This window comes from Amphibalanus amphitrite, unplaced genomic scaffold (assembly GCF_019059575.1).
Source record: "Amphibalanus amphitrite isolate SeventyFive unplaced genomic scaffold, NRLGWU_Aamphi_draft 000711F_arrow, whole genome shotgun sequence".
NCBI classification, from domain to species: domain Eukaryota; kingdom Metazoa; phylum Arthropoda; class Thecostraca; order Balanomorpha; family Balanidae; genus Amphibalanus; species Amphibalanus amphitrite.
Genome location: NW_024882205.1, coordinates 259,308 through 272,106, shown reverse-complemented (window position 1 = coordinate 272,106; position 12,799 = coordinate 259,308). Strand labels below are relative to the sequence as shown.

General features: G+C 50.6%; 2 protein-coding genes across 7 annotated transcripts; both read right to left on the bottom strand.

Moving 5' to 3' along the window:
• Positions 1 to 2,142: 2,142 nt before the first annotated feature.
• Positions 2,143 to 7,197, bottom strand: LOC122365025. Its single transcript, XM_043335908.1, has 7 exons — positions 6,649 to 7,197; positions 6,105 to 6,213; positions 5,252 to 5,575; positions 4,513 to 4,984; positions 4,001 to 4,123; positions 3,412 to 3,582; positions 2,143 to 3,037 (listed from the first exon to the last, which is right to left on the bottom strand). Exons 1-7 carry the CDS (start codon positions 6,673 to 6,675, stop codon positions 2,755 to 2,757), a joined length of 1,509 nt encoding a protein of 502 aa, XP_043191843.1. The 5' UTR covers positions 6,676 to 7,197; the 3' UTR covers positions 2,143 to 2,754.
• A 171-nt stretch (positions 7,198 to 7,368) lies between these two features.
• On the bottom strand, positions 7,369 to 11,772 carry LOC122365024 (endothelial zinc finger protein induced by tumor necrosis factor alpha-like). 6 transcript variants are annotated; one of them, XM_043335905.1, is made up of 2 exons: positions 11,713 to 11,772; positions 7,369 to 10,091 (listed from the first exon to the last, which is right to left on the bottom strand). In XM_043335905.1, exon 2 carries the CDS (start codon positions 10,009 to 10,011, stop codon positions 7,921 to 7,923), a length of 2,091 nt encoding a protein of 696 aa, XP_043191840.1. In that variant the 5' UTR covers positions 10,012 to 10,091; positions 11,713 to 11,772; the 3' UTR covers positions 7,369 to 7,920. The 6 variants fall into 6 exon arrangements, with proteins under 6 accessions (XP_043191840.1, XP_043191837.1, XP_043191836.1 ...); XM_043335902.1 differs by having other exon boundaries at positions 11,522 to 11,762; XM_043335901.1 differs by having other exon boundaries at positions 11,629 to 11,761.
• Positions 11,773 to 12,799: the final 1,027 nt, after the last annotated feature.

Sequence of the window (12,799 nt, the reverse complement as noted above, 5' to 3'; positions counted from 1 at the left end):
GCTACTGTTGTAAACTCAGTTTAAGCGGTTGAAAATTATCCAGCTGTATTTTATCATCCCGGAAAGACATATTTTATTTGGATGCTAGCTGTTTAGAGTTGTTTTATAAGGAGCGTCATGAGCGTGGTTTTTGTCTTCCGTGTTTCTAAGCGTGATCGTTTTGGGGGAATTTCTCTTATATAGCTCGCTCTGTGTGGCTTATTTATAATTTTTATGCTGATTTCGATAATTCCTCGTGCCCATCCTACCAGGCCTTTTGCCACTTACAATCATCAAGAAAGGAAAAAACTAGATTTTCATTGGGACTAGGTGTTTTGAGGGTGTAACATATTCAGCGTTCCCATTTTTGGATACTTCCTTGTACTCGTCAACTATCGGTGATAAACAGACAGGTGCTTGACATGTCTCCACCCTCAGCGCGGACGGTGGATATAGGTATGGAAGACCTTGTTGAACATCGCTGAGCGTTGTGAATTACGTAATCCTGCAGAGGGGGGCGTGCCCGCTGCGAGATCGACGGGAATAAAAGCGCAGAAGACCGGGCGAAACATGCGACGGTCTTGCCGGAAAGGTCATCTGATGATTGTTGCGTTAACAATAATTTGCGGCGTTGGACGTGATGCTTGTTAATGAAAAGAGCCCCTGAAAGGCGTCGGTGAAATCGTTCCCAATTTTGGGTACGCCGTTCCCATAATAAGGAACGCTTGCAGCGCCAGTGTACGAGAGCGTTCCCAAATTTGGGCTCGCGGCCCGGACGATGGACTGCTTTAGAAATAGGGGAACGATTTGAAACTACGATGGGCCTTACAATATCAAACTCTTTCCCAACAATATTGAGACAAATATCAGGCGGTTCACCATCGTTTTATATTTTTTGGACGTCATTTAACGGTTCTTTTTCTTGTTTTAAATAATGCCTACATGGCGTTCCCATATTTGGGTTTATCGTTCCCAAACATGGGAACGAAAATGCGTTCCCGAAAATGGGTACGCTTGACCATAGTTCCGCCTACTGATAAGGGCGAAAGTCACATATGGGCGTTTCCGAAACTTTTTAGCGGCAGGCGCTGATTGGCTTGTGCGCTATTTTCGGTCAATTTAGACTGTTCCCTATTGCGACAAATACTGCCTATTATTCACAATAGCCAAAGCAAACACGTAAACTTGTCTGAGACATTTAGAAACACCCTAATTCGCCTGGCACCTCACACGCCCCCATCGACGCAACACACGTTGGGCCGAGAGAATAACAAGAGGATGTAGACTGTAAACATTCGTTGTGAGATTGCAAGAACAAGGTAGACGGATAAGAAATTATGAACTTTGATTGTGATGACATATTTTGATGATGCCTTATCCATAACATTTTTACTTTTAATCGAATTTCAAAAGTTTTTAAATATATAAGTCAATTTTATTGTTTTGTTAAAAAAATTGTTGCTTAACAAAACGAATTTTGGAAGAAAATATTGAAAATTCGTTGTGAGTTTACATATGACGTCATATTTTAAGATATTCAAAATCGAGCGAACAATGATTTTCAGCATGCTTGAAATATCGTGCCACGAGGTCTTTGAGTGTGTATTAAAAATGCAAATTACATAATTATAAGAGTTCTTTTTAAACTTGATCGTTCAAAAGTATACCGTTTACTATTTATAAATTTACAAGCAATTGTATTCTATCCTAAATTTAACATAAAAAATGTATGAAATACAAAAAACGATTCAACTTATCGTAAACGTCATCAAATATATTTCAAAGTTCTGCAGTGATATAAGCGTGATTATGTCTCAGAAGCGCCTTTATCACACACGGGGCAAATAGCTAAAACGCAGCAAATCCTGATGCTCAAAAACACTCTAAACTAAATCAATGCCAAAATGTTCACAAAATGTTATTCCCACACAAAATGTTGTAGAACTAACTCAGTCACAGCTAATCCGTGAATTTCGAGGCACCAAACGTCCTTCGCGTTTTATAAAGGCATAAACACAATATTTTGTTTTCACAATGGAGTGATTATCACCTTTAAACTAACAATAGTGTCATACCAATATCATTATTATTTACCTACCATCGACGGTAAACACGGGCCCGACGGGCAAAGTACCCCGATCAAAACTTAAAAAATACATCTTATACAAATCACAAATTGCATGTATTCAAAACCCATAGGTACGTAATGCGTTCGCTTCACAACATTATCGTGATTTTTCTTTTACAATCTCGCCAAATTTCATCATCACCATGCCCATACTTTAACATGTACAATAATACCACTTTACCCTAGCCTAAATGCCTTCATTATTTTTCCAGATTGATAAATGGGCTTCCAACCGGACACATGTTTCATACGATACTTGAAAAGTTAATCGATGCATATCCAGCTAGCAGAGCCAGCCTCGTGAAGTCTGAATGGTAGCTGACTGACGCAAGAACTGGCGACCAACGACCCGGCATCACGTCTATTTATATACGTTAGACTGGCTTGCTCTGATGCCAACACCGCTATGAAGCAAATGGGATGAGGATGAAAAGGAAAACATCCTGTTCCGAAACATGGAAAAACAGACCTACGAGTACATAGGTCGGACGCACGATGGCAGCGATTATACATATATACCTTCGACAAACGCAAGGTACCTAGCATTTTACTGACTATCTCTACAACTTGACTGGCTTGGACTCAATAATGACGATTACACGATAATTAATTAATGACCATAACTGCCGGTTCGGCGCAGTAGCTGCCTACACGTCCCGCGCCGCTGCGGTCCGCGGACTCGGGTAGGACTCAGAGTCGGACTCAGCGCTGGACTCTGAGGAGCCAGAGCGGGCCCACGGCTCGCGCCACACGTGCGACGTGCCGCCGGTGACGTAGCACGAGCAGCCGGACGGAATCCGCACGTCCTGTAGACGGGGACGTACGAACGGGTTGCGCGGGTCCGCGCACAGCATCTTGACCACGGCGAACCGCTGCACGCACACGGAGCTCATGCACGGCGCCAGGAAGTTGCAGCGGTGTCCCTCGTACCTGCCAATGGTGGAAAGAAGCGAGAGCTGACATATTTAATACTATAAATGTCTACAAACACTAGGGGCCAAACGCTGTTTGAGGCAAATCCATTTGAAAACACATGACTGTAGTGAGGCAAACCAAATTGGATATGCTAGGTGAACAAGACGCAGGGTGGTACCTAATAAGTGGAGAGTAAAAAGCACCCGAATCGGACTTCCGATCGTGATGTTGATAAAAGACACTATAGTTACTGATCGACCGGGAAAAGTGAGGACAATTTTACGTTGCGAATCTGTATTCTGTATCAAACTAGCCAATGAAACAAATATTGGGGGGGGGGGATATACCACGCTTTGTTTGGGAGGGGTATATGAAACTTCTGGACTGACCTGCACCGCTCGATGCGCACGGCCTGCGGCAGGGCGGCCGTGTTGATGACCAGCTGCCAAAGACCGGCGAAGGTGCGCGCCCAGCCCGGTCGGCTGTAGCGCACCTCCGACTCACACACAAACTCGCCGGGACCGTGGCGGGCCGACACGGAGTCGGCTGCCGTCCGACTCCTGGAGGTAAGGGACACACAGGGGTCACAGGTCAGGTCACCGCAGGGAGGTCACAGGTCACGAGTCACGAGTCACAACATGGGGCAGGGTGAGAACGAATGAAGAGCGACATTATACTGAAATTCGTCGTTTTTCCACCGGTTATTCGCAGCTCTTCCCTGAAAGCTCTTCACTTATCGTAGGCATAATTTTTTTATTCGTAATGATGGAAAAAACTGCGACTTGAACCCTCCAAGCCCTATCCCGATGGCATGACAGAAACCCATAAAAGTTTAGTCATCTATGGCACCCGGTCCTTAGAAAAATCACTTTTCGTAACAATTCGTAGGACAAAGCCCTCATTTCTGATTTCCCGATAAATTGAGTCAGCCAATGTGTCCGCTAATGGTAACGAGTATTCCCCCTCCCCGAGCGTTACCGGGAGTTGTCCAGCGTGCCGTTGTCGTGCCAGCGGAACTCCTCTGGCGGGTACTGGTACAGCTGTTCGTACATCTGACGCAGCTCGTCCGTGTACCGGCCCACGATACTGTCCACCGTCGACCTGACGGCAGCGGCAACGGCAGGGCAGCGGGGTCAGATTAGCGAGAGCACGTCAGGTCAACAGTGAACGTTCAACAAATTCAAAATGATCACAAACTGGGGGCACATGTGTAATGGAACACAATTGAACAACTGGCTCTTCAAAGAAATATCCGATGAACGACTGAATGATAATTATGAATGATGGAATGAATGATTGATTGATTGAATGAATGAATGAATGAATGAGTGAACCAATGAATGAATGAATGAATGAGTGAGTGAATGAATGAATGAATGAATGAATGAATGAATGAATGAATGAACGAGCCGAAAGAACAATTGACCGACCGACCGAACGAACTGACGAATAGATGAATGGATGAATGAAGCATTCCAGCGTTCGCTCACCGTGGGTAGTCGTCGTGGTCGTAGTCACAGATGGGCTCCTCGGCGGCACAGCCGACCGGTCTCTCCGGAAACAGAGCCGGCCGAGACGGCGGAGAGACCAGACCGGTAACGTCCACCTCACCAATCTCCTGCAGGGTCGCCTGACCTCCTGCTGACCCCGGTCGGTACCGGGAGGGTCGGTCGGGGGAGGAGTGGGAGTAGTGACCGCCGTACTCTGGGTAGGACTGGTGGGAGTTGTCTGCTGGGTAGGACGGTCGGTCACCGGCGTTGTAGGAGGGACGGTCACTGTTGTAGGATGGACGGTCTTTGTGGTAGGAAGGGTAGGAGGGCCGGCTGGAGTGGCCACTGCTCTCCGGTCGGTAGTGGGCGCTGTCAGCTGCGGTGAAAGGGTCACCGCTCTCCGGGTAGCGGTGTCGGCTGGCGGCCGGACGAGGTAGGAACTGACTGCTGCCTGTCACCGTCTGGATGTACTCTGAAACAGGACAAAGGGGGGATAATATTAGCACAGGCGACGGAAAGCTGCAAGTTTTCCGCAGCAGGTCAGCACGAAGCACAATTTGAGTACCAGTCCCAGTCGGATTATTACCACACTCGCCAAAACACAACATTCACTTCAGGGCTAGAACAATGCTCAAAACTTTCTAACTGAAAACCGATTAGCGGATATAGAATGGCATAAAGTCATATCTATCCGCAGACAAAAAAATTGCACGAATCTCGGACCCGGCCTGGTACGGACCGATGTCACAGACGGCGCGGCACTCGTCCTGCGTGATGAAGTTGTTGCGGTTGCCCTTGCAGCCGCCGTAGTGGAAGGTCTTGCAGCGCTCCTCGCCAGAGTCCCAGTACCAGGCGGTGACGTGACCCGAGCAGGGGCCGGCGTCCGGGTACTGCTGGCAGGCGGAACGTGGTATGGCCGGCGTCTGCGGCTCGGCGGTACCGCTCAGGATGCCGTGCTCGTGCTGCCACGGCGCGTGGCGCCCCTCAACCGCCGCTGGCTGGTCGGGGAACAGCACCTTACCGGAGCCCGAGTCGGAACCGCGGCCCAGCCGGGACACGGTGCCTGGAAGAATGGAGAATTGCGGTTAGAAATGGCACAAAGACTGAGGACAGGTAGCTTAGCAGTATTGTAGCGAGTGCTTGGAGCATGTAGCTAGTCACTTGTCCATCGTACTACGAGCAATTGTTGCAATTTGCTGGGCAAGATGTGCTATAATGATGACATCAAGAGCATTAGCATTCGCAGCTCGTCATTTCATTACATAAGGGCTTTGCTGACTACGTGAATCAGCAGCATCTGAGTCGTCTGTTCTAGGTCAGTGTTACGCTGATGTCAGGGTCAGTCTCAACGAGCCACGACGGTTGTACTCTGAGGCGGCACGCAGAGGCCTAGGTCAGGTCACGCACCGTATCGCTCGGAGGGTCTGTGTTTTGTTTCGTGCGCGGGCCGCGTGACGACCTTAGCGAGGCTCGCACGGCGTGGACAGACAATGGCTCGTCTGCGACCCGTCTCGTCCGGCGGAGCCGCGTCGGAGCGTGACGTCACGGGTCAGCAATCACCCTCCACCGATGGTAAGAGGGTGGGTACTCACCGTTTGGTGCGGCCACCTCCTCTATTGCTGCAGCGAGACTGTTGTCGACCGCAGAGCTCAGCGGGGATTCCGAGACGGCGGCAGTGGTAGCGATCCACAGCAGCAGAACCTGGACGGCATGAGAAATGTTAGAACAAGGGGATCATGGAATGATGAACTCAGGTGTATTCGCATAGCATTGAGTCTACGCGATCTTCGCTTAACGGCGTCTCCTTAAAATTGTACGCATCTAATCACTGAGACGTGTTTTTGATCCCCCATCAGGAAAATGTGCCGCTTCTATACATGACTCTTGGTTTGAAGTTTGAACATAGTTTTTTTAAGGTGGTTACAGTTTTGGAACTCGGAAACTAGGAAACGAGCATGATGCACGAGACCTACTGCTTTGATAAGCCAAGATCCCATTCAAAAAAATCAAAACATACCTACTTGAAATGTTTATCACAAAAAGATATGTAACGTCCTAGCAAGTACCCTGTAACGTAACGAGTAAAAAAGGCAAAATGCCACATCGATAACAGCACGTCATAAGTGGCGAGCTTACCAGTAGCGTTTCTCGGCACAGCTCCATCCCTCGGCTTGGGGTGCTCGCTTGTCGAGAAAAGTCACGGCGAAAGCTAGTCAGTCCTCACAGTGGCAGAAACGTACCGAAATAGAACACAAGTCTCACCGACCAGCAGATCCCGTGCCCCTCAGGCTACTGTTGACGAGTCGTCACGAGTCGTCCGTTCACGAGTCCCCTGCCGTGAACGGACCACCTACCGCCGCCGAGTGTCGCCCCAGGACCTGTGCCGGCGGTCAGACCCTGGGCCTTTCTCCGCTGACCGAGGTCAGCCGCAGGTCGAGGTCACGGCGCCGCCGGCGACCGCTCGGGTCACACCACCGTGTCGGCCGCCGGACGGATGTGCCATTGTGCAGGCCGGATCTACTGTTCCGCGGCGGTACCCCCGCCGGAGTGCCGACCTTGAGGACAGTGCATGTCGAGGTACAGGACGCAGGGGCTAATGTCGCCCGGTGGTGACGAAATCGGCCCAAAGGCGTCACGGAGGGCTCAGAGATGACAGGCCGAGGTTACGGTTCGGTTCGCGCGGTTTGCAGCAGATCCTCAGGGACAGACAGGACTGGGCCGGCTGCTCTCTTGGGTTGATACAGTCCATATCAGTAATGTACACGTACGGCACTCGTTGGAGGCGTTGAAAGTTAATAATGCGTGTTCGCTCGAATAAGGTATGCTTCATAACAACTCAGCCACAAACACATTTACTTATGAATTCATTGTTATTGTCTAAATGACACAAACCATACAAATTGAACACAACACAGATTGCCAAGCCCTAAATACCAATGGCAGTCACCTATCTGACTTAGAATTGTTGACTCTCAGAAAGTACTCAAACCACATCGAAAATAGCCATTCAAGAAGGCTCAAAATGACAAAGCGTTTTACAAGTTACAACTGCCATAACCCATGCACAAAAGCCTTCATCCACACATTGTGCTGAGACGCCGTAAAAAAGGCCCATCGTATCAAACACTACAATCCATCCTGCTTCACAGAGATCAAACAAAGAGCTGCATGACTGAAAACGATCACACCGCTTCACAAACCTCTAACCCCCTCCCTCCCCTTGGCACAAAACCGTGATCAGACACGTACCACGGGCAAAACTGTAATACAGAGTGACTTCTGCTGTGTGGCAGTGACATCATGGTACACCGACAGTCTGTCACAAAGACAGACAGCCGCCAGACAGTCAAAGTATATACCTCCCCCACAGCGAACGAAGCCACTCACCACTCACCAGTCCCCGTCCGGTCAGAACGGGTACGACGGGAAGGACAACATGAACGACGCGGCCGACAGCTGCGGCTGCTGCTGCTGTGACTGCGGCTGCTCGCTCTCAGCCGGCGCCGGGAGCTCGCCCGCCGCCGGGTCGTCCTCGTCCACTGGCGCCGGCTCCTCGTGCACGCGCTGTATGTGCGCTCGCAGCGTCTGCTGGCGTGTGAACGCGCGCTTACACAGGTGGCACTGGAAGGCCAGCGGGCGGCTGTTGATGAGCCGCGTCGGGCCCGGCAGCGGACGGTCGTGTACGGCCTTCATGTGCGCCCGCAGAACGCTAGGTCGGCGGAAGGGTTTCAGACAGAGTCCGCAGTGATGCGGCGCCGGCTCCGTCACTGGCGGACGGTGTCGCTTGGCGTGCGCCTGGTACCGCGCCGCGCCGCTGAAGAACTTGTAACACGTCGGACACTGCACTTTGTTTGGGTCGGCGTGCTGGCGCGCGTGCCGCCGCAGCAGCTCGGCCCGCGCCAGCACCCGCGGACACTGGTCGCACGCGTGGCCCGGCCCGGTGGCGTGCTTCTCCATGTGCGCGTCCAGTTTGTCCTTCCTGCGGAAGCGCTGGGCGCAGACGGGGCAGGCGAAGGCCTTCTCCTCCTGGTGGACGAGCATGTGCCGCCGCAGCCGCTCGGCAGTGGGTATCTGCAGGCCGCACTTCTCACACACCATCGGCTTGTCACCCGTGTGCTGACTCATGTGAGAGTCCAGGTGACTCATTCGGTTGAAGCCCCGATCGCACACACCACATTTAAAACGTTTCACCTGTGCGTGCACTCGTTTGTGCATGGCGAAGTTGGAGTGCATGCTGAAGCGCAGTCCGCAGACATCACACTGGAACGGCTGGTCGCCCGAGTGGACCCGCGAGTGCTGCAGCAGGTACTCGCGCCGGTTGAAGCCCTTCTGACAGATGGGACAGACGTGCGGCCGCACGGAGCCGTGGCTCTGCTGGTGGCGCCGCAGCCGGTCCAGACGAGTGAACGTCTTCTCACACTGGTCACACGCGTGGGTGGCACTGCCGTGACTCAGCAGGTGTTTGTTGAGCACGCGGCGTGTTCTGAACGCCTTCTGACAGACGTGACACACGTGCGTCGGCTTGTCGTCCTCTACCGGGGCAGGCTCTGGCACAGGCTCGGGTTCACATTCCTCTTGCTCCTGCTGAGTGGGCGGCGGACACCGACCGTCAGTCTCATCTTTGACGTCCTGCGGCGGAGGCAGTGGCGATGACTTCAGTGCAGGTTGGTGGGAGACTGAAGGCAGCGGCAGCTGTGACGGAGCTGATACCACTGGATTCTGATGATGCTGTTGTAAGTGCTGCTGTAGCGAATGTGACTGCTGCTGCTGCTGCTGCTGTACAGGTAACTGCTGCAGCTGTTGTGGGAGTGACTGCTGGTGTTGATGTTGCTGATAAGGGAGCGAGTGCTCCTGTTTCTGCTGCTGATGCAGAAATGACTGTTGCTGTTGCTGTTGTGGCTGCTGCTGAGGCCGCGGTGGCTTCGGTGGCGTGGACATTGCATGAAACGCGGCCGACAGTTGCGACGGCGGCGGGTGAGACGGCGGCGTGTGCAGACCAGGATCAGTCTGAGGCTGAGGTGGCGCGGGCGGCGGCTGGCACTGAGTGGCCACCGCGCCCACCTCGAGCACCACACAGTCGCCGGAGAGCACGAACCGGCCCTGGACGCTGTGCTCGTGCGCGCGGAACAGGTCCACGTGCCCGTCACAGAGGCTGCAGAGCCCGCTGCGTTCCGGCTGGCCAGTCTCGTCGCTCAGCCGGAAGCGCAGCACGAGTCGGTCACCGTCAGCGCTGACACTCCCGTAGAGAAGGCGGGCGGCGCGTCCGCCGGCCGGCTCGGCCGCCTCGGGTGGCGCCAGCACCAGCTCCAGCGGGTCGCCGCCGGCAGCGAACGGCGCCTCCAGCAGCAGGTGGGCGTCCAGCAGCGCCTCGGTCGACTGCGCCGCGCCGCCCGGCTCCGCGTCCGGCCTGGAGAGCGGCGGCAGCAGCTCGTCCACCACCGGCCACAGGTCCCGGTACGGCAGCGGCTCATACTGCAACTCCCCGCCGGCGTCTCCCATCGCTGATACCACCGGAGCCGCAGGTCACAGTGGTTGGTGGATCCAGCAGGGCAACCAGTGATGAGCTATTCAGTCACAATCTGAAATCAAAATAAATTTTTCAAGAACACGCAGTACTTGCTGTATATCAAAACATAAAATTATGATTACAGAAACATTGGCAATGCATTCTTGTCTCATTGTAATGAATGCACCAATTTGTCTGATGGTAAATCGTCTTATGATATAGGTAGTTTCTGTCCTGAGGGAGGGAGAGGGGATAGAAGCATGCCATGAATGGTGTAGGTAATGCTGGAACTAGGCATCATTTTCATGAGTTCAGAGTTTTTGTCCATTTTTCTAAAATTGCTAGGTACTGCATTTCTGATGATGCTTGTGGGAAAAATTCGAGCCAACTGTATGAGCTTCAGTGGAGATACTAGCAATGTGATGTTGGATTGTTTGATACTGTCAAAAATTAATAACATTAAACCATAAGTAATTGCTCAATGCCAATTGGTCACAGCAAACAGTATTCAAACTTTAAAGGGACCCTCCCACCTTCAAAAAAGTTAATGAATTGGCATGAAATGATTTCACTCGGTTCAGAAAGGGCGAAAACAAATATCTACCAAATTTCATCGAAAAATATTCACCGGTTTTCAAGATATTAGACTTTTACTTTTGTGTTTACTTTATGGGAGCTCCGCTGTTCCTAGCTACTTTGCTTGAAAGTGCGGCACTTGCTGCATGCATAGAAGCTGCATGCAATATGCATAGGGTCTCAGACTCGGAGTGTAATCGCCACGCTGATTGTGGATTGCTCTTGATCGTCAATACATACATACATACATACATACATACATACATACATAGAAGCTTGGAACGGTTTACCTCCTAGAGTTATCAATAGTTCCTCCTTAAGTAATTTTAAAAATGAGTTAGACTTGTATTATAAACAGCGTGGGCTAGTGTTCGATGAAATGGTGTAATTGTACCGTGTTTTACATACAGTGTTTGCTCATCTACCTGTAACCTCGTTGGGCCAAAGTGGCCTGCTGTTACATGGAATACAATACATGTTATGTTATGTTATGCTATGCAAAGCAGCATATACCACCATGCACTACCAAACATTTAAGTAAAAGATTTAAAATCATTAGATCTGTGCAGACGCCACACATTCAAAGGGGGCATTCTAATGCATTAGCCCCTCTGAATCCAAGTGCTGCAACTTTGAAATTAGATATTTTCTATTTGAGGCATTTCTTTATCTTGTGAGCGCTCAAACTGGTAAGTGCAAGCCAGGGACCCCATTTTGGCTATCTCAAAACTAATGTTAAGGTGGGATGGTCACTTTATTATAAAAAATGCACCTGGTCAGGGTAGGCACCCGCATGAATTGCATGCGAGGACCGACTGGACCCAACTAAGTTGAAATAGTAACAGATATTTCCATCAAAATCAAAATACAGTCAGGAAATAATGACATTAGGATTCAAAGCTTTGACATAGGCACAAAAGTACCTACTAAAGTTTGCTTGTTCGGCATGCTTGAGCTCGAAATCCACGATTGCCGTGCACCTTGTTTTATATAAGTGCAACTAGGTCAGGAAAGATTCCCTATTTAATATGCACCATTTAATGCACCATAATATGCATCCCTATTTAATATGTCTGAGCCAGGTCTAGATAAATCAGCAAAAAAGATCGAATAAATACCCAAAATAATATGAATAATAAATCGTCACAAAAGAACGAAACTGACTCGCTCTGATCGGCGGCTGGCTAGTACTCTTGCCGGCGCTCACATACGTGCTGGTTGCCCCGGCAACGGGCTATTGACCAATGAGAAGCGAGGAAAGTGCAACGTCACTGCGATTTTTCATATACCTGTGCCCCCCGTAGCGCGCTTCTCATTGGTCAAGAGCCCGTTGCCGGGGCAACGTGCACGTATGTGTGCGCGGGCTAGCGCGCTAGCCGGCCGCCGAACAGCGCTTCGGCAACTCACGTCATTCAAGGTTGTCGAAATTCCGACTTCCGAGCGCTCTGTCAAATAAGTCGTGAGTAAAATGAAGCTCATGACGTCATTGGACCGCCTGCCCAAAACGTGACGCACCTCCCCCAAGGCGGTGTTTCACGGGCCCTGATCGGCGGCCGGCTAGTACTCTTGCCCGCGCTCACATACGTGCACGTTACCCCGGCAACGGGCTATTGACCAATGAGAAGCGAGAAAAGTGTTACGTCACTGCGATTTTTCATATACCTGTGCCCCCCGGACGTGACGTAGTGTGCTCGCGCGCGTGCAGGGTCTCTGCGATCGAAAAAGAGCGCTAGCAGCGCGCCACTCGACGCCGCAATTGTCAAAAGCGGCGTGTTAGTATGCTTTATTATGAATGATGTGTGTAAAAGTGAGTTTTTATGTTGTTTATTTGGAGGAAATGGTTGGAATAAATTAAGTTATTTTTATTTCTGTTGGTTGGAGTTTTTATTCAAAAGATTTCGGTCTATACCATTGATATTTACTGAAAATACCTTCGCTTGAATAAATTGCAGATATTTGGCAACTGAAGTGTTAGGTAAGCCTAAATGATATGTAAAAAGGTAAGAGACATCCTGATTATCATTTGAGAAACGAAAATATATGAATTTTCCTTATAAGACTCGCTCAATATGCTACTCCGCGGTTTATGCCCCGAGGGTGTCCGAGGGTTCCCGTTAGTTTGTCGTTGGCGCTCGGCTCGCGCGCGAGCCGACGTCACCGCCTGTGACGTCGGCTCGCGAAATACGTCATACCCTGCACACAAAA